Source organism: Ilyonectria robusta (genome assembly GCF_021365365.1).
Source record: "Ilyonectria robusta strain PMI_751 chromosome Unknown BGZ61scaffold_5, whole genome shotgun sequence".
In the NCBI taxonomy this organism is placed as follows: domain Eukaryota; kingdom Fungi; phylum Ascomycota; class Sordariomycetes; order Hypocreales; family Nectriaceae; genus Ilyonectria; species Ilyonectria robusta.
Window position 1 is genome coordinate 683,569 of NW_025764439.1, and position 24,838 is coordinate 708,406.

At 56.6% G+C, this 24,838-nt stretch overlaps 9 protein-coding genes and 1 non-coding gene across 10 annotated transcripts; 4 read left to right on the top strand and 6 right to left on the bottom strand.

Annotated features, from left to right (window-relative positions):
• The first annotated feature begins 417 nt into the window (after positions 1 to 417).
• On the top strand, positions 418 to 859 carry BGZ61DRAFT_181279 (uncharacterized protein). The gene has a single exon (XM_046237690.1). It carries the CDS (start codon positions 515 to 517, stop codon positions 800 to 802), a length of 288 nt encoding a protein of 95 aa, XP_046107430.1. The 5' UTR covers positions 418 to 514; the 3' UTR covers positions 803 to 859.
• Positions 860 to 1,491: 632 nt separating this feature from the next.
• Positions 1,492 to 2,637, bottom strand: BGZ61DRAFT_475025 (uncharacterized protein; the record flags this gene model as incomplete). Its single annotated transcript, XM_046248633.1, has 1 exon — positions 1,492 to 2,637. One exon carries the CDS (start codon positions 2,635 to 2,637, stop codon positions 1,492 to 1,494), a length of 1,146 nt encoding a protein of 381 aa, XP_046107431.1.
• Positions 2,638 to 7,969: 5,332 nt separating this feature from the next.
• On the bottom strand, positions 7,970 to 8,717 carry BGZ61DRAFT_446321 (uncharacterized protein). Its single transcript, XM_046245200.1, has one exon. It carries the CDS (start codon positions 8,476 to 8,478, stop codon positions 8,248 to 8,250), a length of 231 nt encoding a protein of 76 aa, XP_046107432.1. The 5' UTR covers positions 8,479 to 8,717; the 3' UTR covers positions 7,970 to 8,247.
• A 22-nt stretch (positions 8,718 to 8,739) lies between these two features.
• Positions 8,740 to 9,666, top strand: BGZ61DRAFT_446322 (uncharacterized protein). The gene has a single exon (XM_046245201.1). The coding sequence runs from the start codon at positions 9,370 to 9,372 to the stop codon at positions 9,631 to 9,633; it is 264 nt and encodes an 87-aa protein (XP_046107433.1). The 5' UTR covers positions 8,740 to 9,369; the 3' UTR covers positions 9,634 to 9,666.
• A 2,224-nt stretch (positions 9,667 to 11,890) lies between these two features.
• BGZ61DRAFT_346753 (kinase-like domain-containing protein) lies at positions 11,891 to 13,063 on the bottom strand (the record flags this gene model as incomplete). The annotated part of the gene is made up of 3 exons (XM_046239911.1): positions 11,891 to 12,158; positions 12,216 to 12,891; positions 13,027 to 13,063. 3 exons carry the CDS (start codon positions 13,061 to 13,063, stop codon positions 11,891 to 11,893), a joined length of 981 nt encoding a protein of 326 aa, XP_046107434.1.
• A 1,072-nt stretch (positions 13,064 to 14,135) lies between these two features.
• On the bottom strand, positions 14,136 to 14,217 carry BGZ61DRAFT_t83. The gene has a single exon. It is a non-coding gene; the product is annotated as a tRNA-Ser (tRNA).
• A 694-nt stretch (positions 14,218 to 14,911) lies between these two features.
• On the bottom strand, positions 14,912 to 16,468 carry BGZ61DRAFT_529609 (ribosomal protein S5; the record flags this gene model as incomplete). Its single annotated transcript, XM_046253425.1, has 2 exons — positions 14,912 to 16,295; positions 16,356 to 16,468. The coding sequence occupies 2 exons, from the start codon at positions 16,466 to 16,468 to the stop codon at positions 14,912 to 14,914; spliced, it is 1,497 nt and encodes a 498-aa protein (XP_046107435.1).
• A 402-nt stretch (positions 16,469 to 16,870) lies between these two features.
• On the top strand, positions 16,871 to 18,090 carry BGZ61DRAFT_529610 (S-adenosyl-L-methionine-dependent methyltransferase; the record flags this gene model as incomplete). The annotated part of the gene is made up of 2 exons (XM_046253426.1): positions 16,871 to 17,013; positions 17,073 to 18,090. 2 exons carry the CDS (start codon positions 16,871 to 16,873, stop codon positions 18,088 to 18,090), a joined length of 1,161 nt encoding a protein of 386 aa, XP_046107436.1.
• A 403-nt stretch (positions 18,091 to 18,493) lies between these two features.
• On the bottom strand, positions 18,494 to 19,800 carry BGZ61DRAFT_345692 (uncharacterized protein; the record flags this gene model as incomplete). The annotated part of the gene is made up of 2 exons (XM_046239814.1): positions 18,494 to 19,259; positions 19,370 to 19,800. The coding sequence occupies 2 exons, from the start codon at positions 19,798 to 19,800 to the stop codon at positions 18,494 to 18,496; spliced, it is 1,197 nt and encodes a 398-aa protein (XP_046107437.1).
• Positions 19,801 to 23,908: 4,108 nt separating this feature from the next.
• BGZ61DRAFT_529612 (uncharacterized protein) lies at positions 23,909 to 24,823 on the top strand (the record flags this gene model as incomplete). The annotated part of the gene is made up of 1 exon (XM_046253427.1): positions 23,909 to 24,823. One exon carries the CDS (start codon positions 23,909 to 23,911, stop codon positions 24,821 to 24,823), a length of 915 nt encoding a protein of 304 aa, XP_046107438.1.
• Positions 24,824 to 24,838: the final 15 nt, after the last annotated feature.

Sequence of the window (24,838 nt, forward strand, 5' to 3'; positions counted from 1 at the left end):
AGAAAAAGATCCCCCTCGTCTTCGGGTCCGAAAGATACCCATCGCCCCCAACTGCCAACTGAAGCGGAGGTTCTCGTGCGTGCTCCGCTCCTCCGTGAGCGCCGATCCTTCTGCTCCTCCAGCCTTCCACGCAATAATACTACCCTCACTCTTCTGCTCTAATTATGATACCCTCCAACTCCCAAGAATACCTCCGCCGGGCTTATCCTCCCCTCCCTCTCCTCTCCCTTTGCCCCATCTCTCGTCCCTCCCTTTCACGGCGCCCACATGTATGTCTTAGGCATCGGCCGTATTCCTGCCCCGTCCCATCCGCTGCTTAACGCCCCCGATTCAGACGAAGACGCCACGCGCACACCACACGCATGCAAACATGCCGCCGCTTCCCCGCCGAGCCACATCCCGGCTCGCGCTCTGCAGCAAGGGACTCCCCCCGCAGCAAACCTGACAATTAAACGAAAACCCCGTCCGCTCGCGCCCGGGAGGCGTTTGGAATAAAAGCAACACGGGCGCTTAGATGTTTGTGTTTATTTTCGTCTTGTTTGCGATAATCTCTTCCCAATATGTTCTCCCGCAGCCGCCATGCACTGCAGGTTTCCCGTTTGCCCGTTGCCCGTTTTGCCCCGCCGTCTTGCCGGAATTCCACAGTACGTACCCGCCTATAAAAGTGTGTTTGCCCTGTAAAGTGCCCTGTAAACGCTATGGACCCGCCTGCCGACACCTCTCAGCCTACCACAGTCGCGCACTGCCCAAAAAGGGAAACACGCAAACTTCGAGTCCATGCACGAGTCTGCGGGCGGCTTAGATGACGGGCTCAAACCTTGACGCAGGCTGACTGTCAGGCTTCGCTCGAGGCACCGCCAAAATGCCACAAAATGCGACTTACACACGCAAGGCACAGGACTAGGCACTCATTGGGTCTTTTTCAAGTCCAGGTCAAAACGGCGGAGCGCCGGGTATTGATTGATTCGATGCCTTGCAAAAGCGGATGACATATGCTTCTACCAATGACTCAACTAGCCCATCCCATCCCATCCCATCCCACCCATATCCCTGAAACGTGGCAGTGTCCATCCCGTTTGATGCAGTGCCCATTCGCAACCATGATCCCAGAATCGATACCCATCCAAATGCTCCCTTCTCTTGCCTGTATGCACATGCCCCCCTTGCCCTTTCAATCATAATGCCTTGATACATTGACTTGTAAATCCGGAACGCCGGTTTCCTGAGGTATCGGAAACAACCACTGAGAGTACAGAAAATAAGGAAATAGTAGACACCAGCGTAGTAATAAACAAAACCAACAAATGAAATATGCTTCGGGAGTTTCTCCGCCTCCCGGTTGGTGTATCTGGGTTTCTAGTAAAAGATGAGAAAAGCAACCAACGCCATGCCGACTTCTTTTAGAAGAAATGAGAATCCAATGCCAACATTGGCCCGTGAACGCCTAAGATATGCATGATGGTGTGTGTCCAAGCATGAGAGCGCAGGCATTTATCGCACAGCGACGGAGCCACCGAGGAGGCGACCCCACATGCCGCGCTTTGAAGGGCGCTGCTTCTTGCTCTGGCTCTCGTGCATCTGGTACTGCTGGTACTCGTCGGCGGAGATCTCGTATGGGAGCATGCGACCACCGGGACCGCGAGCCTTGGGGTAGTCGACATCGGCGACGATCTGGACGGGTGAGTCGTAGAGGCTGCCCTGCTGGGTCTCGTAGAGGTATGAAGCGTCGGTCTCTGACTCGAGCGGGGTCGTTGCTCGCGAGTGGAGTCTGCTAGAGGCGATGGAGGAGGCATATGAGCTGGCGGAGCTGCTGTATGTGAGGCCGGGAGGAGTGACGGGACCACTGAGGGTTCGGGTGTGAGAGTGGGTGTAGACCTGAGTGCGCTCGGGAGTCGCCTGGCGGGAGCGGGACTGGCCTCGAGAAGCGGGAGGGCTGGGGTAGCGGGTGGCAGCAGCGTAGAGCTCCTGCTGGCGGCGCTTCTCCTCGCGGTGGCGCGTCTTCTTGGCGTGTCGCTCGGCAACCTTGTGGCGGAGGGGCTCAAGGAAGTCATCGAGCTCGCGGTAGAGGTCCTCCTCGGTAATGCGAAGGTCCCACTCGAGGAGGAAGAGGAGCTGCTTCTCCATCAGGTTGACCTCGGTGCGGCTGAAGCCAAAGCTGTACATCTCGGTGTTGATGTTGGAGTAGTTGGCCCAGTGCTTGTTCTTGGGGGAGCTGTCGTTGAGATACTTGGCGGCGAGGATCAGAGCAGCGAGGAAGATGCGGTGGGTGGTGCATCGGAGGCCGCGAGCCATGGGCTGGAGTTTTGACTTGAGGCGGGTGAGGTAGACGAGGGTCGACATCAAGGTGGGGACCTGGACGTTGGAGGAGACGACGAGCTGGGTGATGAACTCCTCGAGGGTAGGAAGCGAGCCGTCTTCGGAGCGGACGGCGCGGGGCTCGGGGCTGCGCGGGGGTGAGGGAGGCATGTTCCGGGCATCGACGGGAGCGGGAGGCATGAGAGAGGAGTCGCATGAGATGACGTGGTTGGCGGCTTCGGCGAGGTATGAGATCATGTCGCGACCGACGGGCTGGTAGACGAACTGCTCGAGAGCAGTCTTGTTGAGCTCGTCCATGGTGAGGTATCGTGAGTATTCCATTGTGGATGTGTGGTGTGAGTGGTGTGTTGGTGGTGTATTAGGTAGTTGGGATCAACCCGTGGTGTAAGTGGACCAACACTGTATGGGATGATGGCAATGGAGGAGTGGATGAGAGGAAGAGCGAAAGGATATATAAGTAAGGCTTGATGAAGAAGCCGAGCTTGGACTGATGAGAGCAGGGGGAGGGTGTGACGGGGGCGCGAGGCTTGATATATCAGACACAATGTGGACGGAGTTGGCTCATGTGCCTCGTTTAGGACAAGTGACCCTGGTGCTGTTGAGTCGTCAGTGGGTGACGTTTGGGGGAGGGGCCACGAGGCTGAGTCCAACCAAGAGCGGTGCGGTGCCACAGGCTGGCTTGCAGGGGACTGGCTTGCAGGGGACGTACAGGTGGACAGGGGTGCTGGAGATGCCGTGGAGTGGGCGCTGTTTTAGCGGGCCTGGAGTGGGTGCAGTGGATGCGGTGGATACAGAGGGTGTGTGTGGGGCGGGTTCCAGTGGGGCGGGCTGTCCGACAGGGGCTTTCTTTCCGGACGAGGTTCCAAGAGCGGGCTGGGCTGGGCCGGGCTTGGTCTGGAAGTGGCGCTGGGGCAATCAAGTCAGTTGGCGATTCAGTGCGCGGCAGTGGCCTGGGACCGACTTACAGGCCGAGTTGCGGGTTGCGGGGGGTGAGTGGCGAGCGCAAAGGGGGGCGTGGATGGGATGTCGTGGATTGTCTCGTCTCGCACGCTGGGCCGATGTGAGTCGCTTGGCTTCTTTGCAGTGGCTTGGAGCCTGGTGTTGCGTTGCTCTCGCGTCGCAGTGCGTGCGTTGCGTGTGTTGCGTGCGTGGTTGGTTGCGTTTCGGCGGTTTCGGGTTCGGGTTTGGGGCCTGGTTTCGCGAGGCGCCGGAGTACCGAGAGCGACGAGGTGACGGAGCCGGAGATGTCCCGTTTGCAAAAGGCTGAAAGGCTGGCTTGCGTTCCTGCTGGACGGGAGCAGAATAATCAGAAGATCAAGAGGCGTCGCAGAGACCGTCGGGAGAGTTTCGCTTGCGTCCTTGTGTCGCGTCGAGATGTGTCCGTCGGTCCGGAATGAGAACGGGAAGCGGGATTGACGGGAGTTAATCAAAGTCGAGACCTTCCGTGCAGTCCGTTCAGTCCGTTCACAGTTCAATTAGGCGATTACTGCAAGAATTAAGCTTCCGGTCTGGTATAAGCCGGTGGGAGCTGCTTTTGAGCTTGTTTTGACTTTTGTGGCAAAGAGCGAGAGCTGGGTGGAGATCGGAGCTTGTCGAGAGCTGGAATTGAGGCGTTTGTGGGGCTGATGGTGATGGCGATGGTGGATGAGAGGATGATGGAAGCACAGTGAATATGCGAGTCTCGACGAGTTTAATAGAAATTGATCAAGGCCAGCTTGGTGAAGGGTTGTCGATTGTTGGTTGAGGGCGAGTCAATAGACCAGACCGTAGCAGGGGCGGTTGATGGGTTGACTGGAATTGGAAAACAAATAGTAAGGGAGGCGTTTGAGAGGGCGACCAGCACCACGAGGACAGGCTTTGAGTGAGCTATTGAGGTGGGAGCACTAAGGGCGGACTTCGTCAAGACTGAGCGGTGACGGTCGATGTCGTTTCAAAGGGGTTTCGCGGCGGATGAGTTTGACCTGCCAGAGGTATGTGGGGATGGTAGTGCGGGTAGTGTGTGTGGTGTAGCGAAACGAGAAACGAGGGGGTGGGCGCCCTTGGAGTCAATAACGTCGGCCGGGAGGAATTCCAGAGAGTCGAACAAGGAAATCAAGGGCAAAAGGAAAAAACGAGGATGCGATGCAATGGATGGGTTTGTCGAGATGGAAGGGCGAGAATGGCAGCGAACGGGGGGCCGACTTTGTATACGTATGCGAATCCTGCTTTGGTGAACCCCTTCGCGCCCTTTTCGCTCGCCTTTCATCTGCTGCCGCAACGCAACGCAACGCACCGCCAGCGCAGGACAGGCGCAACGCAGGGGGGGACTGATCCGGTTTCCATTTCCCCAGCGACTGGCTGGTCGATCGCCCGCCAGTCGTTGCCGCGTCGAAACTGGCCCAAGAGGCTGCTAAGCAGGGGCAGACGGATGGCAAAATGGCAAATGTCCTCCCGTCGCCAACCAAACCCGCCCAGCCGCCCGCGGATGCCACTCGCAGCGCAGGACCCTTTCGCCCAGGAGAGTTATAATAGGTGCTGGCGGTTCGCTGGACGGGGTCCCACACCAAGCCCTACGGCGCGCTGCTGACTGGCCGCTTGCGCAAACCTCAAACACGGACGCTTGCGGTTACAGCTCTTGGGCGGCTGGGCGGCCTTGATTGGCCCTGGCGCCTCGATACTTGAAACCGCCTTTTGATGCCTCAAATGCGCCGTCTGGCCAATCAGCCGCCTCGCTCCGGGCGGCATCCAATGCTCGACAGGCCTCTTCGCGGCCGGTTCTTGGGCTCAGCTTGTCGAGTTCTCACAGGCTTCCTTGTCTGGATTAGACTGCAGCAGTCCGTTGACGCTGGCCGCGGGAGGCTGTGCTGCCGTGCTGCCGTGGCGGTTCATACGGGCCCCGTCAGGCCGTGTCGGAAATGCGCCGAACGACGAACCACAACGTGTAGCATCCAGACTCGCCTTCTGTCCAGCATCGGACGAGAGCCCAAAAGGAAGGAAACAAGAAACAACAATCTCTCACACGCTCCACTCCCCAGATAGACCAGGGACTGGCCCGGGGTATACTCCGTCAGGATACAGCACGGTGCGCTCGGCTGCTGCACAAGGGCAGGTCGTTTCGTCTTTTTTTACTCTCCACGCGCGAGGCACGGCATAGGAAAAAGCATGGAGCAATAGGCATTACCAGCATTCCCAGCATGAAAGAGGATTTGTTTCCACTTGTTTAACGACGGCGGACGGCCAGACCTGGTCACTGCTCTCATCCCGTAATTAGCCACCTATATCCGCGCGGGTACCGTTTTCTCTTTGTGCCGTCGTCCACCATGATCACCATTCTCGCTATCAGGGCCCTTGTTTTCGTACAACGTCGCCCCGTTTCATCACGGACTAATTACTGCCTTTGCAGCTGCAACATAGCGTGAATGCAACCCGCGGGCCTGGGAGGGGCTAGTGGCCTGACGGGTTGTCGTTGTGCTTCGTCCACGACACGTCGCGTCTACAGGCCACACAATCTCGCATGCGGGCGTTAGGCAGGGGTGACATGATAACAGCGCTGTGGCAGCAACAGCAACAACACTAGGCCAGGAGAAACCTGCATGCAAGCAAAATGACTGAGTCAATACGGGAAAAGAAATATACGAGATACAATCGTTCACCGGAACCTTGGCGACGATGTGACGCACGTTGGGTTAGCCGTCTCTGTTGTGTCTTAGACTAAATGGCCCGCTGATTGTATCCGACTGCCCAGACCCATCAAGTCTAGAAGATATTGCTTTTTGGTTACATTGCATCGTCGTAAAGCGAGCACCAGCAAAGACAACACGACGCCATCAAATTGTGATTCCCACTCTGCTATCCATTGCCAATCTACACACATCCACTGCGCTGTCATCAAATGACACTATCATCAGCCATGATGATTCAGGTCCCATCCACAGGTTCAGGCAAACAGCTAGCTGACGCCTCCCGATTCGTAGGTTCCGCGGCTCCCAATTAATTGCATTCATCTCGATCCCCGGATCTCAGCCAGCCCGTCGCCAGCTGCCCAAGCCCGAAAAACCCGCCGCGTCCAGGATCCATTTCAACGCCGGGCCGGCGACCAGCGACATCGCAGCCACCGGCCCGCACCAACTTCCGAAGCTCGAGTCCTTTGTGGCGACAACCCTCGAGCTTTGCGCGGGACCGAACGACTATCCGAAACTGTATCAGGCTGCTGGAAAGCACCGGGACGAAACTGACGCGACGAGTCTCCCGGTCACATTCCAGCGGCCCAACTCGGAGTCGTTGGCTGCCGGGCGGTCCGTCGAGAGCGAGTCCCACGGCGTTGGGAGAAACCCAAATGCTTGGGCGAGATCAAACCCTACGCTACCCCGTACTTAGATGGAGTTTACCTTGCCGAGCTGGTGACACAGTTGACTATCGATCGCCTCGGATGGATTGGGATTGGGCTGGGACTCGTCCGGGACGAGGGGGCTTGATGGGCCAGGGTCCACGGCCGGGGTCAAGGTGCGAGAGGGTGGCCGCTAACGAGCGACGGCCCTGTCGCGAGGTGTCGATTGGTGATCTATCAATCGCGATCCCTGACCCCCCGGCGATGCTGCAGGTCATTCATCCGAAATCAGTGGCCCCCCAGCCAGTAGAGCCAAGCCCGTCAGCGAGATGCAGCGAGCTTTCACGTATCCGGATGTCTGGTGTTTGATGTTGCTCTGGCCTGGACTCGCCTCGTCTCATCTGGTCTCGTCTAGTCTTTTGAGGACTGGGGTACGGCGATCGGGTGCTCTGCATTGTGTTTGTTGAGTGATTGATTGTTACTTCGTCGCAGGGCGAGTGGTGACCACCCAGCCTAGCCTCAGCATTCACGGTATCGTAACATCGTAGCATCCCTCGCCAGTCAACGGAATTCAACAATCAATAATTTGCATCGTGACCACGTCTAGCCCACCGTCGGCAACGCCCTTCTCACCGTTCCCCTCCCGTCCGACACACCCACGTTGATTCAATATCAGGTTTTTTCCCTGACCACCATCCGAACACGACGATCAAACACAACCCCAATCGTCTCGCTCACCCCCTTTCAAACGCATTGCTTCAGAACATGTACGTACCCTCCCCACCCTCTCCCGGGGAAGAAGCAAGCAGGGCCTTCCACCCCCTTCCCCTGCACAACACCCACCGCCCGCACCAAGACTCCGTGTCCAGCCCGTCGGGAGCAGCCCGTTTGAGGAATGAGGGAGGGTCAGCATTGGGTGGGAGGGCAGGCTGGCTAGAGACGGGGGGGTGTCAAGGGGGTGTGTTGGGGCACTTTAGCTGTGGATTGACAATGGAATGCTACCTAGCTGATGGAGGGGAAGGGGAAGGGACATTCTCCTGCTTGGCAAAGGGTCTCATCCAGGGAAACAAACCTTGAAGTCCTTGGGCCTCGAATCCTAGGGTCATCGAACACTGCGATTTCGCCAATAGCTAACAAAAGGGCTGGCTACAGCATACCAACCCAACGAGGCTGGTTTGTCGGTCAGTCCCCAGTGTCCATCCCCTCATCCAATAGCGGGACTTGTCAAGAAGGCTTTAGCATTTGGCATTGGGTGCCTTTCCAGTAGCGTTGATATCCGTCCATCCTCCTCCACCCATCATCCACCCATCATCCACACATCCATCAACCCGGCCCGCTTTGGTCTCCCCAAAGACAGTCCAGACGCCTTGAAACCTCGGTGCCCCGTGCAGGGTGTCGCCGTGTCCGTCGCAGCCACAATACCTAATAGCTTCATCTTCTGTGTCGACCATCATGTTAGATCTGAATGCGACTGGCTGATTCCGTCTTTTGGAATCGGCCGAAAGCGTAGTTTATTGCCTTGATGCACGCCTTGTCCCGGTCCCTCGTGAAAACCAAGAAGGCCTCTATCTGACTGGCTCTCATCGCTTGGGACTTTCGCCTTGGTGCATCCCACTTCGCTCGCTTCACCGCCCCCAGCCCAGACCTCGCATTTCATGCCCCAAACTAGGCTTGTCGACGATCAACGACCGATGCCATCTCCAATAGGTATCCATCCACCCTCCACATAACCACCAATTCAAGGCGCAAAACCCACCGTGGTTCTCCGCCTGCCAGCCCCTAACCCCTGAGGCCTGTCGAGGCAAACAAGCAAACCAACGCAAAGAAAACCTTGCAGCCTTCGTATTCCCGCCCATCCCAAGTGCGTCGTAGGTCGCCTTCCACCCCAGATTCGTCCTCCCACCTCCCGGCCCTCCATCAATACGGCCATCAACGCGCCGTGATTGGCGAGTGTCGCTCAGCCCGGCACGACCACGCGGCAGGTGGGCAGGGGCACATACCAGGGGCAGCCTATCCTTGACAGCCGCGGCTTGTTTTGGCTGGATCTGTCACTCGGAAAAAGTCAAAAAATCACAGGGACGCAAATCAAGGCAGAGGCAAAGGCCGCAAAGCGCACCGTAAGGACACCCGCACGCCCACTACCCGATGGAGCCGACATGGGATCCAGGCAAGAGTCGGTGTCGGCGGCGCTCAGGCTCCGTGCCTCGGTCGCTGTTACGCAGACAGGCTGTGGCTCATGCGCGCGCGCCACCGATCTGTGGCTAGTGGCGAGGCAGCCACGCGGACTATGACGACATGAGGACGAGTTCAGGTCGCAGGAAAAGTGGCCGATGCTCCGTGCAGTACGGAAATACCACCAACATCGTCATGCCATAACGGCGCTCGAAGACGAATTACGCATCCTCGGTCCGGGGCAGCACCGCCGCGACGGCGCAGCTGCAACTGAGTTTTGAGTTAGTTGACGAGGATGTCGAAGAGTCACCGCCACTGCAAAATCTACACGACACTGCGCCGGCATGCGTATGCTGCAATGCACTGCTACTCTCCAGTGCCATCTGTCCTCCCGTCGTCAATGCCAGTTTGTCGTGTTTCATGGGCCGTAAGTTACCAGCCCTGCGACCTTGTTATTCGCCAAAGACCAGACGTGGCCAGCTTGTCCAGGACCCCTGGGCGATGGAGCTAATCGAATAAGAATTAGTCGATAAGGCTGTGAATACGGTCGGTAGAGCTGCCGGCCAGTTACTCTAATGCTGCGGGCCAGCTCCCTCCCGAGGGCCCCTATCTCGTCCCTAGTGCAGATCTCCACCAGCTGCAGCGGACCCGACATGGGAGGACTAGGTCAAGTGACCAACCTCTCGGCTGCCTGTCAGTGTGTTGTGACTACCGTCTGTATGCGTGTCCTCCGTGGCGGCCATCATGACCAACATCACCAGCCACACCGTCGCAGCGTCCAGAATGCCCCAGTCAGTGGGCAAGCGACTGCGGGGATGATGCCCTTGTTGGCTCTGTAACCATCATTTAGTGGGAGGGGGTTTGGGATTGAGGGGTAGCGCTGGAGGGGACCCATCGTGGGATCCATCGTGGGATCCATTATCGCGAATGGCCCTCATGACCCTCTCGGTCACGATGGTGGATGGTGCTTGAGCTCGTGCTTGAGCTCGTGCGGGGAAATTGAAGCAACGACTCCACACGTGTTGAATTCACGGACGGGTTGTTGAGATGAGTCTTGTTGCTCGATTGTTCCTTGCGATACCGGTGCCGCTAGATCTTGTGTGACTCGATAGTACGCCGTATCGTTACGATATGAACCATTACCTCGTATCGCTACTGAACAACGCACTGGATTGAGTGCTGACTGACGTTCTAATCCCAGCCGCCCGAAAATACCCCCAATGGAAAGCTCCATTGTCCATTACCCATTATTCATCATGCATCGTCAGTTTATTACAATCTTTCGGTTGCAAGCTGCACCTGCGCGTCGGAAATCGATCCTCTTCTCGCTCTCGGTCGGCCCGTCCGCTCGCCGGCTGCCTCCGGCCACCTTCTCCACCGGATACCAGGCCCCACCCGACGGCCGCGGCTCCCGGGACACGCCGAGAACGATGGTCTGGCGACCTGCTAACGATACTGCACCGCCGCCCCGACGGAGCGTACCTTGAAGCTTGGGAAACTTGCAGTAGCTCCGGTGCTTCAAGCGTGCATTTCAGCAGTGTTGGGGTTCGTCTCTTCGGAGAACCTCACGGACGACGGGCAACTTTTCGTAATTGAGAACCGTCGAAATCCGCCTGTGTGTATTTTTGGCGATGGGCGCTTAGGCTTCATTGCTGGGCTGCCTCCCAGGTCTTCCATGCCAAACCAAATCAACCATGCTTCAATCCTTCAATCCACCGTCAACTCTCAAACGCATCCAACGCCTCCGCCCGACTGACACCTGCATCTGAATCCCACAGGTTCGGTATGGTTTCTCTCCGACAAAGCTGAAACACCCACAGCCCGGACTGCTTACTACCATCCCCCATCCCAGCGCTTAAGTCAACAAACACCCACCCCAAGCGCCCGCGTTTCAGCATCCAATCTCCGACGCAGGCGCCTGCCTGCCCCGTAGAACTAGAATAGAACACTCGTTACATGTAATTACAATGAAGCAATACGAAGTAATTAAGGGCACGAAACCCGCGGGAACCGTACTACGGGCGCTTACCACTACCGCTCCCAGGGCCCGCCGCATCGGTCGTTGGGCGCTTCGCATCCTGGCGGTAACGGTCTAAGTATAGGTAGACGTGTTCTCCAGGCACCTGTACAAGCGGCCTTAATCTTGCTTACCAGTAAATTCGCTTGGGGTTGAGCCTAACGCAAAAGTCGTTCCGAGATGAGGGTTGCCCAAACCGGCGTGGGCGATTCTAACTGGCTGCGACAAATCAACGAAGGATCATGGCCGTTCAACGCGGCCGTGGCTATGCAAAAGGACCCGACTCTTTGGCTCCAGTCCCTCAGCCTCATGTCCCAGCAGTGTGGTAGACAGGCAGTGCAGTCCGCAGCCTGTCATATGCGGCCGTTGTTAGCCCATCCAAGATGCTCTTAGTTGTGCACTGTTGGTCATCACTCATCTCGACCAGGACAAGTCTTAGGCGATCTAACCAACAAATTCATTGGCTTGTTGGTTCGCTTCATCATCATCGCGGTTGGTTTCGAGTCATTGATTAGCCTACCCTGCCTTATTGGGAACCAGACCATTCTGTGCCCCGTCTACTCTGTACACTCAACCAAAGAAAAGAAAATGCCATCATCCCAAAAAAGCCATGCTAGCTTTGCCCCATCCTCCTCCCCCTCATCTGCCTAAGCCTCTGTCCAGTCTGCCTCGTTGGCGTTGTTTTTCTTCCCTGCACCTCAACGACGCAATCCCAATCCTGAGGATGGGTCGTCAATCCACGGACCAGCCTCGGCTTCTCTGGCCAAATTTGACGAGTAGCGCAAGCGGTGTGGATGGAAGAGGGTGTGTAAAAGGCGTACAAAAATGAGTAAAGCAAAAGTGGCAGAGCGAGCTCCCGGGTAGGCCCTGTACTGTAATGCTGCCGCGCATGTCTGTTTGTCTGTCTTAGTATTTTCGTTGCTATGTCGATATCAATCACAGAATCTCCTTCTCCTGGCTAAGATCCGGAGATTCCCTTGTATCCTAGAAAGGGGATGCAAGGGTACTTTCTGCCACCAATTCACCTGCTGATGGAGAGATATTCATTGCACAGCCGGGAATGGACCAGGGTACCCCTTCTAGTGGTAGTATCCATTTGCACGGCCAGTTGCCGCCTGTTGCTCAGCCAGGTAGTCCTCGAAGTAAGGGTGATTGCACGCTTGTTTCGCCGATATACGTCCGGCCGGGTCGTAGACAAGCATCATCTCCAGGAGATCAAGGCCTTGGTCGTCAAGGCTGTGGCAAAGCACAGCGTTCATGTCACGCAGCCACTTGGGGAAAGATGACTTGAAGTCGGGGTACGACGTGACACCAGGCCACAGCTCTTCTGAAGGTGTTCCCAGAATGCTAGGTGCTTCTGTTAGCCACTGTTTGAGGGTGTATTTTTGGGACATGTTTACTCACCGGAAAATCTTGAAGATCTCGTCAATCTCCGAGTCACCGGGGAAGAGCGGCTTGCGAGTGCACATCTCGGCGAAGATGCAGCCCACCGACCACATATCAACACCAGTTGAGTACTGTCTTCCACCGAGCAGAATCTCGGGGGCTCGGTACCACAGCGTGACGACCTCGTGGGTGTAGGTGCGCAGCGGCACACCAAAGGCGCGAGCAAGTCCGAAATCGGCCAACTTGAGGTTGCCCTCCTTGTCGATGAGCAGGTTCTGGGGCTTCAGATCGCGGTGGAGAATGCGGTGGGAGTGGCAGTACTTGACTCCATCGCAGAGCTGCATCATGAACTTTCGAACGACCATATCTCCGAGACCAAGGTGCTGCAGGTGGGGAGACGAGCCCTCGGGCAAAGCCTTGCCACGACCACCATCGCTGACGGGAAGCGCCTCCATGTACTTCTTGAGATCGAGGTCGAGGAACTCGAAGACAAGGTACAGCTTGTGGCCGTCGGCGTGGACAATGTTGAACAGGGTGACGATGTTGGGATCTCGCATCTCCTTGAGGAGGGAGATTTCGCGAATGGCGGTACTGGGAACACCCTCGTCCTCGGCCTCGAGACGAATCTTCTTCAAGGCAACAATGCGGCCGCTGTTGGCGAGATCTCGGGCCTTGTAAACGACACCGTAGGTGCCTATAGAGCAACGAGAGGATCAGCATTGGTCACGCAGCGGTGAGGTTTCCCGGGGGACACGAAGGGCTACATCAACAGCGAGTAATAAACCAGGGCAGGGCAATGTGCAGCAAACAGCACGCAGACACAACGCACCTTCACCAATCTTTTCCAACTTCTGATAGTTCTCCATGGCTGGATGTGTGTGGGGGGATCAAAGCGGGATGGAGGACGAAAAGGGCGACTTCAATGATACGCGAGATGGGTTGAACACGGCGTCGTACCGCCGGAGTCTCCGTCGTCAAGATGTCACGATTGCCAACGTATCTTGGCCGTCAGTCGTCGTCGTCGCCGCTGCCTTTATCGCCGTCGATGAAGGTGGGGGTGATGTGGGATCGGTCAGCAAGGGGACCTCGAAGACGAGGGCGGGGTTGCTGAAATTCGAGGTTTGGAAGCGCGGCGGGCGGGAGAAGCCTAAAGGCTAAGTGAGGGAGGGAATCGGGACTGGGGGGCAGCCGGCAGAGAGAGGCTGGTCAGAGGAAGCTGGCCATGGGACGACAGATGCAAGAGAGGGAGTGTGGGTGCGGTCGCAAGGTTTGGCCGACGTGGAGGTGGAAGCGGTGGTTGTGATGATGGTGACTTGTGCAAATTATGTTGTTGTGTTTACTTGGGTGATTTTGGTGCTTTTTGGGACGGCGTGGCCTGGTTGGCTGCTCCGCATTGAAAACAACCAGCTGTAAGCACCAGCACGGCACTGGCGAGCCCGCTAATGAGTCCGCTAATGAGGCTGCTGGCGCTGAACCATACAGCTAACGCGTTCGCCCACGACCAGACGCGCCAGCTGAGTCCGGGCTTATCGATAAAGCACTGACGGGCAACATGTCTTTGTGCCTCTCCTCTCTATCCTCTCTCTCCTGTCTCTCTTTGTGCTGTCTTGATAAGAGACAAAGGAAAAAAAGGAAAATATGCAAAATGATGACATCTCCCAAGCTATGTATCCACCACCTTACTGTCGTTCACATTAGACGCAGCTGCAGCTGCAGAGCATTTCTCACCTCTCTCGTTGCCATGTGCATGCAATGTAAACATTCCACTTCCCCTCACTTTCCTCATGGCAACAGCATAGCACAAGCCTAAAATCTGCCAACTCAATATGTCTCTCGGTGACTGTCCAATGGCTATCTGCCCCGGGGAACAGCAAAAAAATAAAATTGGTCCAGCATACAACTCGCCCAATCTAAATTGGATGGCAAAAAAATGAGTGCCGACACAGGCCTGATTCGAACAGACGCCTCCGAGGAGATATGATTTCTAGTCATACGCATTAGACCACTCTGCCACTGTGCCTTATTGGCTTGATATGATGGGTCCGTCTCGAATTAGACACTAAGTTCGTGGTGAAAGGTTTTCGAAGGGTCTTGTACGGCCTACAGCAAGGTAAACGCATTTCAAGTCTTGTAAACAGTTGAATTAAAGCAAGTATAGGTCTTCCGTCCCATTTGTTTTGGTTTTGTATAAAATATTCGTGGATGCAATGGAAGTTATGTCAGGTACCTCTGGATTGTAAATCAACATCTAATATTACAGCCCCAAGCGACAATTGTTCATCTAATTACAGGGAAATGTCCAATACTCTAATCGAGTACGAACGGTGCGAATTGAATCAATTGAAGCTTAGAAATACCCCGTGAGGTAGTTAAATCGTCAACAACAGGTTCCTTGCTCTGGTACATCACGGCTTACCCTAGACTAACATTGTTAACCTCTCGCCCTGCGATGCACAAATCCACACAACACTCAGTTACCCAACATCGTACATGTCATATTTACCCCCGATGGGAATTGAAACTGATTTCCAATCCACAGAGTATCATTTCTTGTCGTTGCAACCACCACTTCCCGGCCACATACAATCCCTGTATGCCACCACCCCCCCTGTACCACACGGCGGCAGAGCCCGATATCATACGACTGGTATTATAGACACAGCGGGAAGTATTCAGCACCACACGGTTCTTGTTCGGAAGCCAGAGTTCACCCGTCACGTCTCTCTTGCAGAGTCCTTACGCCGCAGTTCCAGTATTCTCTCCAGCTTGAGCGTCCCTTTGGCACCCCATCCTGCGGCTCCGGCTTGCACGTCTGGCCGGACGGTAATGTACCAGTTCCACGCCCTCCGGTCCAGTTCCTCGCGGGTGAGGACTCCTGCCCAACTCGCAAACAGCAGCCGCAGAGCGCCCAGCAACCGGCCCAAGTTCTCCAGTCGTTCCTCGTTCGCCGCTGCTACCGTCTTCTTGCCTCCTTCCGCCCCTGGCGCTGGTCCAAACGACCGCAAGAGGTAGTTTCGTGCTGCCTCAGGTCTGTGGATCGGCATCCCGACCGTCGAAGTTGAGGGGCGCGTGTCCTGAGTATCGAGTGCCCAGACAGCCTCTCCAGAAAGACTCCATGTACGCCGCTGGGCTGACAGCGCGTCGTTGATGCATTCGCGCATTAGCCGCCAACGGTCTGGTCCCAGCATCACGCCGCCGTACCACCGCGTCAGGACGACGAGTGTGTTGCTTATGTCGAGTTCACGCAATAGCTGAAGCATAAAGTTGCCGCAGCCTGATTCCCCGTCATCGAATGATGCCTCTTGTTTCAGAGGCGAGTTGCCGAACGTGGTCCGGACGGCCCAGGCATTGTGTGATGCCGTCTCGAGCTCCGGCTTCTCAGCCATCAATGACTTGACGAGATTCGCGCGAGCCGAAGGAGAGGATATGGAGATGGCATGAGCGACGAAAACAGATTCCCTCGAGGACAGCTTCTGACTTGCCGACCACTTGTGAGGCGCTGGTTGATTGGCCTTGATAGTGGCCGAGGAAGCTGACGAGGTAGACGAAGTGGGTTGTGAAGAGCCTGACCAAGAGTAACCACCACGCTTCAGAACCGGAACCTGGCGACTCAGAACCTTGACTCTCGGCTGGCCTTCAGAGATCGGCTCCTCTTTCCCCGGCTTCTCGATACCAATGCTTATAGCCTTGGATCGTGAGTTCGCACTCACTACCGCCTGCGCGAGACTTAGACGACTACTTGGCGGTTGCTCAGGCATCGTGAAGCGCAACAACTCCACGGCAAACGCCAGTACCAGTGGCGCTCGGTTCGTCTCCACCGCAGTCTTACGAATTAACTCCTCGTCCTCCGTCAATGGCAGCTCGAGTGTTGCCTCAAGGTCGTCCCCGGACATGGCGCTGTAATCAAGTTCGCGCCGGGTCGCTTCCAATCGCGGTTTCTTGGCACCCTCGCCGGGAGAGCTGCCATCTTCAGCAGCCCGCTTGCTAGATTTCTTTCCGTGGCTCTTACAAGCCGTTTGCAAGCTCTTTGCCGCTTTGGCATCGCCGCCAAGGGCTTCCTCGACCGAGGCCAGCGGTGCTTCGGCAATTTGCGCGATGCTACAGGGCTCAGACGCGTGTCAGCGTGGGGTGACAGACACAATATGAGTAAGAGCAGACCTGCGAAGATTCTTGACCTGCAGGGCCTTGACTTGCGCCATGGCCACCATCATGGACATCTTGCGACCCGTGAGCAGCCGCAGCAACTCTTGCAGATCATTCTGTGTTGCCATGGCTGCCGCGTCGTCACAACTGCGGGGCTGTGTCAGGCAGAATGCGTTATCGGTGAACCAGAGGCGTATTGGGTGGTGGTGGCTGAAATATGCCCAACGGCGCGCAGGTTCCGATGTTGTAAGTCACAAGTTTTGGCCGTCTCAGCCGCGGTTCGAGATGCGCCCCAAGACACGCTTGAGCTTCCCATGGGGCGACCCACTTTTCCGCACCGGCGCCTGGCGGCCTCGGATGGAGCCGACCCGCTATCGGAGAAGCTAATCGCCATTTTCCATGCGGCAGTCAAGATACAAATCGTAACCGCAAGCCTCAAGTGCCGCAAGCACCACGACAGCCGGCCGCGTGCGCGCGCATAGCCAATTCTTCTCGAGGACGCTCAAGAAGCTCATGAGCTGGTTGCTTCGATGATCGCACCGTCTCGTGGCCCCGTTGCAAGGGCCGCCCGCTCCCAATGGCGTCTCGCAAGCACTATCTCGCGAGCCCCTCGTGCCGCCGTCAAGGCACCGCCGACCAAGGTGATGTCCAAGATCACCAGACCCTACAAGCCGTATGCTCATATGAGTCAATATTCCTTATTCTACACCTACTGACTTCTATGACTTGCAGGAAACCACCTCCCTCCTCCCCACCTCCCCCACCTCCGCAGGCCGAAACCCTCCTCGATTTATGGCGCGCAACATGGCTCCCACTCTCCGGCGCAGCTCTCTTGGCCGGCGCCCTGGGTTTCTATATAGTTGGCACCCTCGCCGCCTCCTTCAAGGCTTGCCCTTGTAGCGGGCCTTGTGAACACACCACTCCGACCGGTCGACCCCCAGCGTTGACTGGAGATAACGCAGAACAATTCGACAAGGAGCTGAATATGCCTGAGTGGTGGATGGGAATTACGAAGCTACGAAAGCGACTTGCAGAGCGGGCAAATGGCCATGTGCTTGAGCTGGCTATGGGAACCGGGCGGAATCTCGAGTACTACGATTGGGAGCCTTTGAACCAGCGCGTGGGAGACAGCCAGACGGTAACGGCGGCAAAGGGCATCACGTCGTTCACTGGCTTGGACATCTCGGTCGACATGCTCGACGTTGCGCGCAAGCGCCTCGTCAAGACAGTACCTCCCATGGCCTCCTCGGCGCCCATCGTTCGAGCATCCAACATGACCGACCACACCGGTGGCCAGCTCTCCTTTCTCGACGACCAGCTTCGCCTCATCCACTCCGACGCCCACCGCCCGCTCCCTCCTCCATCCGCCGCCCCGAACCTTTCTTCCCCCGCCAAGTACGATACCATCATCCAAACGTTTGGGCTTTGCTCAGTTTCCGACCCGGTTGCTGTCCTCAGAAACCTTGCCTCCACTGTTAAGCCCGGCTCTGGTCGCATTATCCTTCTTGAACACGGCAAGGGTTGGTACGGCATTGTTAACGGTCTCCTCGACAAGAACGCCGACAAGCACTTTGAGAAATACGGATGCTGGTGGAACCGGGATATCCAGGAGCTGGTCGAGGAAGCGGCTCGCAAGACACCAGGGCTGGAGGTCGTCAAGGTGGAACGCCCCAACGTCCTCCAGATGGGAACCCTTATCTGGGTTGAACTCCGAGTCGCCGACACGTCGCCATCCAAGACCGACTCGTAACGACAAGACAACATGTACGATGCAATGAATCAACAGGACCAAATTAGAAGAAAGGCGTGTATAACAAACTATGTACGAAATTAGAAAGCAAGCATGATAGAGTGTCTCAATCTGAGTGGTGGTATGTCCATTTTGAAATCTCAGTGCGCGTCTTTTTTGCGCCAAGTAAACCAAGAAACACCGGCAACTCCTCTGTCCCGTTTTTGCCTCGTACACCCCGATCCAACCGCGGAACCGACCCAAAGCCAAAACCAGTAGTGTCTAAGTGTACAAGTAATTCTACAAAACCACGCCATGCATATGTTGCAAATTAATACGTATCATGTGTTCGCCGTCTCAGACATGGCAAATCGTCATCTTCATCCCCTTTCGTCAACTCATTGCGCCGGCTCAAAAAACTCGCTTAGCATGCATCTAGCAGGCCGTCGAGTTCATCGATCTCGATGCTCTCAGCACCCTTATCCCACTCCAGGAGTTTGCTCAGCTTCAGCCAGCTCTCAGCTTCGTCTTCTTTGCGAGCACTTGACATGACGCTGGAGATGCCAGTGGAGAAGCCACTAGGTTTGATGGAGGGACTGGTGATGAAAGCCGTGGGGCCAAACATGCGGTGATCGCCGAACCAAATGTCGTCGCGGTGACCATACTCGAAGCTGGAACCGCGCTCGATAGACTCGGAGATCGGGGCCTCCTCGTTGAGCTTGCGTTTTTGTAAGACGTCGGCTGTCTGTGTGAATTCACGCTCATCCTTTTCTAGAGGAGGCGAATTATGCCGGCTGACCCGTCGGGGAGGCATGTGACGTTGGTGAGAGTGGAAAGAGCCAATGGGGGTAGCAGGCATGGAGAAGTCATCATCCACATCCTCAAATTGATGAGGCGAGAGGTCGACCTCTGGTGATGGGCTGAGCTCGCGACGGCGAGCATCGGCATCATCGGAACCAGAGTCGTCTGTAAGCGATACTGAGGGAGTAACAACTGACTGACGACTGGGTAGGAGAGAGCTAGAATCGGGGAGAGGTTGGCGAGGGCAGGTGGTAAGGAAGTAGTAGGTTCGCCGAGGGTGGATAGCCTCAAGCTCCTTAGCGAGGGGGCAGGGGGCCAAAGCACTCCAACAAACACGCTTCAGATATGAGGCGAGGCGAGAGGAGATGATGGCACAGGGGTTTGCCGAACTAGAAGCGGTGATGTCAGCGCAAGCGAGGCCAAGGGGTTGGGAGAGAGGGGAAAATAACGAGAAGAGAGAGGGGAGAAGGAGAGGGGGAGGGGGACGGCGCAAACATACTGTTGAACGGAGGTGAGGCGCTGAGCAAGGACGGTGGCTAGTTCCTTGACGAGGTGAGGACGGTTGGCGGTGGATTGCAGCTGAACAATAACAGCCTCAACAATGTCGTCGTTGATGCCCTCAATGTCAATCTTGGAGGGGTGGTCGACATCGGTCATGGACGAGTCCGCCGGGGGCGACGGAGGCGGTGTTTGCTCGATCCGGGAGTCGTCGCTATGCGATCGTTTTTGTCGTTTACTGGGGTGCGCATCGGCGGACTCGGAGCCAGACCTCGGTGGCGACAATGCGGCCGAGGCGGAGGGTGATGTGCGTGATGCTCCCTTGGAGGCAGCAGCCGCGGCGGCAGCAGCAGCGCGGGCGGCGTGTGTCATGGGAACATGAATACCCAAACTGGGCAGAGAGAGAGATTTGCGGCGTGTATTGTAAGGCATGATGAAGACGAAGACGAAGACGAGGACCAGAGGGAGCGAGAGTTGTCGGCGAGACTGGAGAGAGATCTATGGGCGGGAAGTGGCGGCGAGGTCGATTTCCATGGATCGGTCGCCGGGACGCAGTCGAAGGATAGAAGGCGGGATGGTCTATCTGCAGGGGATGGAGAGAGATGGAGAGGTCGAGGAAGTGTCGTGAATGTGTGTAAGAGGGGAGAGACGGTGAGAGAGTTGAGTCTCTTTCGGTGATGTTGTTGAAGGAAGGTGATGGGGAGGCTTGTTGTTGTTGATCGGGCGCAGTCGGGGGGGTAGGAGGAGGCAGGGAGAGGGCGGTCTACAAGTTGGCAACGGCAGGAGCACGGCAATGCAAAGGGAGGGAAGGCGGCGAGGACAAGGACGACACAACGGGGATGACGGTGGGAGCGTGGGAAGTGGGCACTGGGGAAGGCCGAAGGCACGAGGGAAAGCTCAGGCAATGGACGAATGTATGGATTTCTGGCGGGCTGGTTGGCGGATTTGGGGGGGTTGTCGGTTCGGGGCTCTTGCCTCGCAGCACCTCGCAGGCTGGCGCTGGAGGAGAGGCAGGAGCGACGACCATCCAAGCCCACACACCCCGGCAACCCAAACAGCCCCAGGCAGGAGGAGCACGAGAGCTCGAACTTTTTTTTTTCGTTTCCCCTCGCCGCCATTGGCTGGGACTGGCGTGCATGGCTGCCGGGGTGGGGTGCGCTAAACGTCAGTGGGGCGCGCCAGAGCATCTAAGAAAACCCATGGATCCTGGGTCCAGAAAAAAAAGAGGACCCAGCCGCGAGGGCGTTGGAGCAGGAAAAAAAAAAAAAAGAACGAGGCAACGCCGTCCGTCACAGAGGCAAAGAAGTGATGGGCGCGCGAGTTACGAGACAGAGAGGGAATAATAAAAATAAAAAAGAGGACCCTATCACACGCAGATGCGCGTAAAGAGCACGCACCCCTAACGGCCTCCTGCGCAGCCCAATGCCGTGCGAGAGGCCCATGGGAGCTTGAATCGCTCCCATCGTGCAGCCGCTCGGAGCTCAGACGGACGCTGCTGCAGTGCATGCGGCGCAACGAGGTGAGAACGAGGGAGGCTGTAGCGGTTAGGGAACGCTGGGCGCCAACACCAAACCCAACACCACCTACACCAGCACCCGCAGCAACAAGGAGGAGAGGCGCCGAGCGAGGGGAGGGGGATGGGATGGGATGGGATGGGATGGGATGGGATGCAGGCAGCATGGATGGCACCGAGAGTGGCGGTGGGCGGACAATGGCTGCAACACGTCGTACCCGGGACTCAATGTAGGTGCTCGATGCGGTCTGCTCTGCATCGCATAACTTACCGTCTTTCTTACGGAGGGCGCTGTGCTGGGCGTGCTGGGCTCGAGGCGTGCTGGGCGCGTGAATTTCGTCCTCCCGAGCGACTCAGCAGGGGCATCAATACAATCATCCGTCCGCCGATTGGTCCCTTTGTTGCAGAACGAGGTTTGGCCGCGGCCTTTTTCTGTTCCTCCGGCCTTCCCTCTGCGATGGGGTTTCTCTCATGTCATGTCAAGCCTCGCCGGTAGTATGTGGTACGCAAGCCGAGTACGTACTTTTTTCTCGTAGTCGCCGCCTCATTCGCCTCAGCGCTCGAACGCCTTCATGGCCACCCGTGGGTCACCCTTGGTCGACCGCCCTGCCGCCTCACCCGCCCTCTGGCCCCTCCGGCCGGGCCACTCCGGGTCTTGTCAGTTAGTGCTTCGTCCGTCGGGGACCCTGAAATCTTTGAGTCGGCACTAACACCGACAGGTATGCATGGCCGGTCGGAGTGCCGTCACCGGTGGGAAGATACGGGCTACACATACGTAGTACGTACACATGGAGAAGGCGCTGCCGATCTGCATCTGATAGCGTTGAGCAATGGGGGCAGTACGTCAAGAGTGCAACATAAGCCGCTTAATGGTTAGACTTGCGACTAAGAAGGCAGAATATCAGAGTATGCCGACGTACGATTTGGCTGGCATGCCAGAACGGGCAAACTCCCACGGCACACCAGCGGTGCGGTAAGCGGAACGCAGCCCCATTTCGTATGCCAGTAGATGACGAGTGGACCGGATCATCTCTTCATCCCCATCATTTTCTCCATCAAGACCCGTTAGATCCTGGCAGGCGACCCCGTTGGACCCTTTCAGGTCAGACCCCCGTCGCCCATGGCAATCGATCTCGCCGGGCCTGCGTGTCCGTGTGTCAGTGTCAGTGTGTCAAACAGGCGTCGCTTGCCGCGTCTGTGCCTCAGGTCGTGTGAGAGAGACAGTCCCTGTGTGAGAGTAAGTGAGCGTGTAAGAGTGTGTGAGCGAGTGTGTGAGACGAGAAGGGCGTTGTCTCAACACACCCCGTCACTGTACTAATCTGTGCGTTTGTTTCTTGGGCGTCTTGTTTTAATGCCTCCCGTTTCTCAGAGCGGTATCCAGCCCGCAGCATCCGATACACACAACCCGACTGAACAGAACAGAACAGACCGACATGGACATGGATGGGCGGCGTCTCTAGGCGTTGACGAGCCGTGCTTACTTACATATAGCACTTACATTGGCCCAGTCCTGCCCCCTCCCCCTCGTCCGATGCCAGCCAGCACTGAGCAGCTAAGAGCCCAGAGCACGCTCGCTTCCCTTTTTGGACATGTTCCCACTCTGCACGCTTGCTTGCTGCTTGCTTGTCCTTGTGCTCCGCCGCCGACTCTCCAGCCCGTTGTTATTGTCGCTATTTTGGATGGACCTTGTGATTGTTCTTCCGTACTTCCCAATCTCGGTGACAGGATATTGTTGTTGTGCTACGTAGCACATTATGCAGAAGCCTCCACAGCCCCCTCATTCCCATCCACTTGCTCGGCCGTTATCACGCTTCCGGCTAACAAAAAAGTGAGACATCGAGGTCCTCCAACCTTGTTTCTTCCCCCTGAGGCCGCGACAGCCACTCCTCTTACACGCACTTACATGGCCGTACGTGCAAGCCCTGCCGGAGCTGGGGCTCCTGAGCACGACCGCCACGCCATCTGCTTACCAGGTATCCGTAGGACCACACTATATTCGGCAGTGGTGACATTGTCGTCATCCATGGGGTACCATCCCCTGGCCTCCCTTTTCTCCGACCTCTTGGACGTCTAACTTTCGACGACCGAACCTACCCTACAGCGCTTCGATGATGCCGCCGCCGACAACAAGAAAACTGGGTTTTGTCCCAGCTGAAGCCCACGAGGTGGCTTCTATGCAGCTCTAGCTTCCCCCTCCCCCTTGCTTTCGCGTGCAGTCCGGTGCTGCTCCACTCACACCCAGGAGCGGACTGGCACACCTCACCCCAAAACCGGGCCAACATCGCACCATGTCCATCCATCCATCTTGATTTCGCCCAGTGCCTGAGGAACAACCAACCTCGTCGGTGCCTACTCTTGTATATATGCACAACTTCCTGAGGCCATCCCTGATGCCAGACTTTGGGGGGTCAAGACTCAGCTCATTCCCCAGGCGCAAACCTGAGTTCTGGGTCATCATGAGAACTCATCTGTGGCCCATTTCTCCTCATTGCCGCCGCCCCACCGTCGAGGTCAATGCAACCCCCCCCCAATGTCTGAGGAACGGAAGCTTACATCCAACCTCGTTGCTCCTTTACCTTGCAGCGGCTGCTGAGTGGTTCATGGTTCATGCCCCCAAACAGGTCCCCTTGACTCGTTACCTTGCCTTGCCTGAGCTTGCCTAAGGCCTACACCTGAAAGCTTCCCACTTTCCATTGGCCAATCCCCGTCCTTTACCCTATACAGCACCATTTGTCTGCCTAACTTACCTATTCAGGTAGCTTCAACTCTTTTTCACTGACTCAGGTTCCCCTCGTCACTACGACCCCACACCACCACCACACTCACCCCTCAGTCCCCCTCACTTGCACACAAACACACACACAAACATATCACACTATTTCATCATCACCAAAATTTCCTCTTTCGCCAACCATCTATCGCCTCCCTACCTATCTAAGTTACGCCCTACGCCATTGTGCATCGTGTCGCACGTACCCCGCGACCGCCATAGACTTTCCGAAGCTCGACAGAGATACTGAACCGAATATGGAGCTCCCCTTCGTTACCCTCGACGTCTTCACCACCACCCGCTATCGCGGCAACCCCCTCGCCGTCGTGACAATCCCCGCCGGTGTTCCCCCGCCCTCCCAAGACCAGAAACAGGCCATCGCCCGCGAATTCAACCTTTCCGAGACCGTCTTTGTCCACGATGTCCCCGATCCCGAATCGAACAAGCAGCGCGTTATCAACATCTTCGTAACCAACGCCGAGCTCCCGTTTGCGGGGCATCCCACTATCGGCACCGCCGTCTTCCTCCGCCCCCAGGGTGTTGATACCCTCATTACAAAGGCCGGCCCAATCCCCCTTGTCGAGACGGCACCTGGTCATATCCAGGCAGCCATTCCGCACAATGTCCGTCAGCACCGTAGATCCATCGCCGACTTGTCCGACCCCGCTCCGGGCCAGCTGAATCCTGACCCGGCCATCCGCCGCCTTGAGCTCGATGCTCCACTCTTCAGTATCGTTAAAGGCATGACGTTCGCTCTTGTCAATCTCTCCGATCTCGACCAACTGGCGACCGTGACTCCGAGCGTCACCCCGTTTCGCACCGATCAACTCCTTGATGACGACTGGCAGCATGGCTTTCTGTCAATGTATTATTTCGTCCACATGGGACAGAGAGATGAGAATGGCAAGACTGTCTTCTCTATCCGGTCGCGTATGATGGAGAGCTTCGAGGATCCCGCCACGGGCAGTGCCGCATGTGCCCTCTCCAGCTACCTCACCCTCAGGCAAACCGGCCTCCAGAACCAAACCTTCCGCTTCGAGATCGACCAAGGCGTGGAGATGGGTAGGGAGAGCAACATCGTAGTGGAGGTCACCCTCCGGGACTCCAAGATTGACGCAGTCAAGTTATCAGGGACTGCCACGCAAGTCATGCGAGGATATGTCTCCATTTGATCTGGAGTGAAGAAA

Bases quoted from the DNA above. Each gene is read 5' to 3' on its own strand.
- BGZ61DRAFT_181279 (XM_046237690.1), top strand. From the start codon at position 515: ATGTTTGTGTTTATTTTCGTCTTGTTTGCGATAATCTCTTCCCAATAT.
- BGZ61DRAFT_446321 (XM_046245200.1), bottom strand. From the start codon at position 8,478: ATGGGCGGGAATACGAAGGCTGCAAGGTTTTCTTTGCGTTGGTTTGCT.
- BGZ61DRAFT_446322 (XM_046245201.1), top strand. From the start codon at position 9,370: ATGCTGCGGGCCAGCTCCCTCCCGAGGGCCCCTATCTCGTCCCTAGTG.